Consider the following 5513-nt stretch of genomic DNA (forward strand, 5'->3'; position numbering starts at 1 on the left):
TCAACACGAATCTTTTCGAGCTGACATATGTCATACCTTGACCTCCTGCTCCCACATGTGCTTGATGGTGGGTCCTTCGGCCGTGTTGCCGAGGACAGCCATCTGCCCCGCGTAGATACGGTCCGCGCCGAGTTCCCCAGCGTGGTCTACGCGGATTATTTTGTCGAGCTGTAAGATCAAAGTTGAATTGAAAACGGGAAAGGGCGAGATATTATATTTCCCTAAACCGGACCTGTGCTTATATAACATTTTTATAATGCATGGAGAAGTAAAAAGCCGTAATATTATCTATCTAATCTAATACCTTCAAACGAACAATTTTTGCTATTTATTTATATGTTTATTTATATATATATTTCGGGGATCTCGGAAACGGCTCTAACGATTTCGATGAAATTTGTTATATGGGGTTTTTTGTGGGCGAAAAATCGATCTAGCTAGGTCTTATCTCTGGGAAAACGCGCATTTTTGAGTTTTTATATGTTTTCCGAGCAAAGCTCGGTCTCCCAGATATTTGTATTAAATGTAGGTACTTCAAACTGTATCATCGCCATCATCGGATCGAGATACATGTTATAGGACTAGGACTTATACTTCTATTGGGCGCTAAGTAGTCTATTTACAATTCTCTAAATCATTAACTCAAATTCAACATATAGGGATTAGGTAGATGTTGCTACATTCTGTTGACGAAACTTACGTTTGGGTTCTTTTTCCAAGTAGCTGAGTGCGCTCGCCTGACGTGCTGCATGATAGCTGGACGGCTCATTGTGGCTTATCTCTGAAATTAAGGGAAACAAACTGTTTTATTATTACTAGGTATGAGCAGATAGTATCTGTAGTCGTACTAATCGGACTCTACTGTATCTGCCAGATACATACTATTAGAAAACAAATTAATTTGTGTTATTTCAAGTAGATACACTACTATATCAATCATAAACTGAATTAGATGACACATACGAAAGAAAAACTGACCAAGGCCTCCATGCAGTGACCAAAAGTGACCATACTTTGCATTCGAGGTATATGCCTAGAAAGCTCGGCCACCCGGCATGGGTGATTTATTTCAAGTCAAAGGTGTCAGCCCTGGGCTTTGGAGGCCTCGGTCATTAAATGACTAAAATAGATATATCTAATCAACCGATGTGTAAATAAATATAAATAAAGATATTGGAAGTTGATGTTATTTAATGTTGTGTATTATGTTTCTATAAAGTTTTTCTTGAAAGGTAGACCTTAACAACCAATATTAATATTGTTGCAGGAATATGTGGTCAAAAATGCCTAAACGGGGGAAAGTGTATACAGAAGGATACGTGCGAATGTCCTAAAGGATATTACGGACTTAGATGCGAATTTTGTAAGTGGTTTTTATTTTTAGTAATTAATAATGTTAGTATATGGACACTTGTAATAATTTAATTTAATTTTTTGTGTCCAAAGTTTAGCATCATAGCATAGCTAAACTTTGGGAATTTTTGTACGTGTTCTACAGCCGTAATGTACACTTTACTAGGTAGGTACATTTTTATGTGCTATTATACTCTTTTCCGAAAAAACTGTGTGAACGTGATCGGTTCATTGAAACTTTGATTGAATATCGAAAAACTGCCTGATTTAATAAAAGGATGTGGTAACATGAAAAATAAATGGCGGTATAAAAGTACCTTACTACAGTAACCCTTTATTGTACTGCATAGAAGTTTATATGCCAAGGTGCTAAGCGAATAGTATTGCTAAATGTACATGCGACACGCACTTGGCAATATTTTCCAACATGATTATCATAAACCCTGCATTTTAAAAAAGTTCCTAACTAAACTGGATTTTTTTTTCTAGCAAAATGTGTGATCCCCTGCCTGAACGGCGGGCGCTGCAAGGGCGTGAATAAATGCCGCTGCCCCGCCGGCTTCGGCGGCAACCACTGCGAGGTTGGCCGGCGCGGCGGCGAATGTGCGCGCGGCTGCCGGCACGGCTCCTGCCGCGGCGGAGCCTGCGTGTGCGAGCCGGGCTGGAGAGGCCGCGCCTGCCATCGCAGCTCGGGTAAACATCTTATAATCTACATTCAGCAGCTGAAGTTGCTAAGCGGGCGAGGTGTTCTAAATTACCTTGACACGCTCTTCGCGTCAAGATCATTTTGAACATCTGGCCCGCTTAGCAACTTCTGCTGCTGACTGTACCTACTAAACAACAAGTACCAACTTTGACTTCGGCGTCAAAAGTACTAAACTTCGAGGTAGGATGTCGTCGCAGCGGCTAATTAGCATCTTGTACTATTTGTTTATGTACCTATCAACGTTATTAAGGTACATGTTCCGCAAGGGAGAGATATCTTTATATTCTCGATATAAAACCTAGGACTATGTTGTCTGTTCAGTGTTAAATTTTTCATAAAACGTTCCCTTCGAAATGTTTGGACCGTGAAGAATTCCTTATAGTTGATAATATTGCAAAAAAGTTAGTCTAAACGGCGCCTCGCCTGTCTATATCAACCCTACGGAAATTTACTTAAGGGGAGACGCATAAGCAAATTAAAAGGGGTGTACGTATGTTACTTGTGCGCACGCGACTTACGAATAACTCCATAGAGCCTTAATTCCTTAGCAATAGAGTTCAAATTCTAACAAAGGTTCTAGTTGTATAAAACAAATGGGACCGTCGTGTGCGCATCGCGTGACCCTATAAAACACTTAATCACGCTTGGTAAATCCCTCGGCCCACCCTTGTCCCTTAGGGAGGGTTTTATGGGGTTACTAGTAAAGTCATTCATTGAGAAACTTTTTGTTTCTGACTCGGTATTAAATTACCAAAAATATTTCTTATTCAATCCCATACTAGGTATCAGATGTATAAAGCATAATATACCTACTTAAAGCAAAATTATAAGAATAATTTATAGTTCTTAAACTTCTCTATATCCTAGTTATATTTAGGCTTGTTTTTGGGAAAATACATTACACTTGGTACTATTACGTCCAGTGTCACTTGCGCAAAAAAGACGAAACTATAATTCCATTCATTAAAATAATGCCGGTTAGGTGTAAACTTTTGTAGTTAGGAGGGAACATAGGGACGGACATATATTTTGGTCAAAAACATATGACTCTACTTTTTTAGGTTCGCAGCACTCGAATAATAAAAAGGTTCTAAATATTGAGTTTTCAATCACCAAATTTGCGCAAAAGAATTTGCTAAAATACTAGAAGCTCGTAGGTGTAGTACAATACGAACATACCGGAAGGCGATCAAAAGCGGATAAACTTTTTTCTATTCAGACACAAATCCGCGCGCGCGCGTGCCTTATCTCAAAAAATCAATAGCGCGGCGAAGTCAAGGGCTGCACTTGTTACGGACGCGTGTCATTCACCCCTCGCTAACCAGAGGGTGCGCGGGAGTGGCCCTCTAGATCCACGATAATAGGTCATTGCCCTGGGGGCTTCGTAAATAGGGTGGCGACCTAAAAACTATTGCGAGCGAGACGTTGCTTAGTTTACTTTTGGACGTATTGTTTTGTATTTTTATCACGACAGACAAATCATAGTCGTTGGCGTCCACTTTTTGTACAAGAGGTTTCGGGCTATAGTCCCCACGTTAGCTCAATTCAGATTTAGGACATTATTTAATAACCAATGAGATAGATAGAACCAATACAAGAAATGTCACAAAATGTTCTGACCAAGGTACCTACCTCAGACTCTACATGCTACGGGTTACGGCGTAGCACTGAAAGCGTAGCTTAGTCTTAATGTGACGCGGCCTGACTTTGGGAGATAGGTACAGTCACCAGCAATAATATGTTACACAATGAAGGTCGCAAAAATATATGACACCGATCTTATCTGTAGAGCCATAAGTGCGTGTCACATATTTTTGCGGCCTTCGAAGAGTAACATATTAATCCAGGTGACTGTACAAAGGCTACATTTTTATCAACTTTGAAATAGCGAGGTTATTTTTAAAATCATTTTTCAAAAAAGTTAGTAGGGTTTATTTTTGTAAGATAGTTTTATTGATATAATTATTTGTTACAGGTTCTTCTGAAGAGTCCAGCGAGTTCAAGAGGCCGCGATGAAGCGATAGAAGTGACAAACTACTAATGATGTGATTCTCTTAATATTATTATAAATTCTAACAAATACATGTTAATGTATGTTTAATTAGTCATTTAGGTGTAAGCGCTATGTCAGCTAGGTGTAATAAGTGATGAAATTTATGCAATATGAAATTATAGAGTTTATTGAATTCATTTGTGTTTTATTTTCTTCCCACCTGATTTATTGACAAAATGTGCTTAAAACGCACCTTAATATTTTTCAAATTTTGTAACAAAAAGCTAATATGTAAAAATTGCTTCTAAAAATTTTGAACAAACTCATTAATTACTTTCTTTTTGTTAAAACCTACTAAAAATAACAATTCAAAAACATGATCTCTGTGATCCCGGACACGCACAGCTGTCTTGTTCATGCTTACGCTGAGTGAGGTTGAGAGAAGAGCCTGAACCCACGGGGCCTTAATAGGACCAGGTTACAAAATCTGTAAGCCACCTAAGACCTAGTAAGAGGTAAAGCATCATTACTAACTAAAGCATGTAAAGTATATATTCTCAACCATAGTGAAGAGATTACAAAAATGTAATATTGTCTTCGGTTACCACGATAGTTACTCATGAAATAAAATCCGTCCGTTTTAATAGTTTTAAAAATGTAATAGTTAAATAAGTAGTCAACCACTTTCCTATAATCACGGTGAATTATTACTCTAATCTAGCATTCTAGCACTAATGCTATCATTTAATTTTATGTCAATGAATCCTCTCAGCGAGATTATTTCATTCAGCAATAATTACCTAATTATATACAAAGAAGCAGAGTTGATCTTGCAGCATTTTATAAGGAATATTAAGTTTAGGTTATGTGTACATTTTATCATAAACTATGAATAGGTACACAACACAAAAGGCTTCAGTTCTTTAAAAAACGTGATTGAATAAATGTTATTTTACCTATTATTAGCCTTTATAACACAAACCTCGAAAAACAACAAACAAATAGCTTGTTTGATTATTGTGTGGTGAACAGTTCACCACAACATAATTATTTAATAACAATAATCAAACAAGCTATACCGTGAACTACATAATTTTACAATGTATAGACCGGATTTTACTGTAGATATAACAGGAATATAACTTACATAGTCAATAATCCTCGAACAAGAACATGAACCACTGTATTCACAAAACTTTCCCTTTTTTCCTGGGTGAAAGATAAATCAGTAATGGGAATCAGCTGATTGCAAGCTGAAAACTGTTTACTACTGAACGTCAGATAGCTTACAAAAAAGCTCGCTAGTGGGCGCTACTTTGTATGACGTGATCGATGTTTTCGAAGATAAACTTGGAATTTTTCCTAATCGCCCGCTGCGTTGGGCGTATTAAATTATAAGATAATTTTGCCGGAGCATTTTGGTGAGTAATTTGTTTGTAATCATGCTTATCACCGTAGTCA

The 5513-nt window shown here is 37.6% G+C and overlaps 2 protein-coding genes across 3 annotated transcripts in view; one reads left to right on the top strand and one right to left on the bottom strand.

Moving 5' to 3' along the window:
• The window catches only part of LOC134663072 (protein shifted), a 44304-nt gene extending 40057 nt beyond the window's left edge, over positions 1-4247 (top strand). For both annotated transcript variants that reach the window (XM_063519393.1, XM_063519392.1), the window contains exons 6-8: positions 1268-1363; positions 1843-2046; positions 4035-4247. In XM_063519393.1, the coding sequence (XP_063375463.1) occupies positions 1268-1363; positions 1843-2046; positions 4035-4075 (341 nt within the window). In that variant the 3' untranslated portion in view covers positions 4076-4247. The remainder of the gene's footprint in view (positions 1-1267; positions 1364-1842; positions 2047-4034) is intronic.
• Positions 1-5513, bottom strand: part of LOC134663090 (5-demethoxyubiquinone hydroxylase, mitochondrial) — a 101071-nt gene that overhangs the window by 3888 nt on the left and 91670 nt on the right. Inside the window, exons 2-4 of the mRNA XM_063519418.1 lie at positions 5200-5279; positions 701-781; positions 37-168 (exon numbers count right to left, since the gene is read on the bottom strand). Coding sequence (XP_063375488.1) covers positions 37-168; positions 701-769 — 201 coding nt within the window. The 5' untranslated portion in view covers positions 770-781; positions 5200-5279. The remainder of the gene's footprint in view (positions 1-36; positions 169-700; positions 782-5199; positions 5280-5513) is intronic.

The sequence above is a fragment of the Cydia amplana genome, chromosome 4, assembly GCF_948474715.1.
Source record: "Cydia amplana chromosome 4, ilCydAmpl1.1, whole genome shotgun sequence".
In the NCBI taxonomy this organism is placed as follows: Eukaryota; Metazoa; Arthropoda; class Insecta; order Lepidoptera; family Tortricidae; genus Cydia; species Cydia amplana.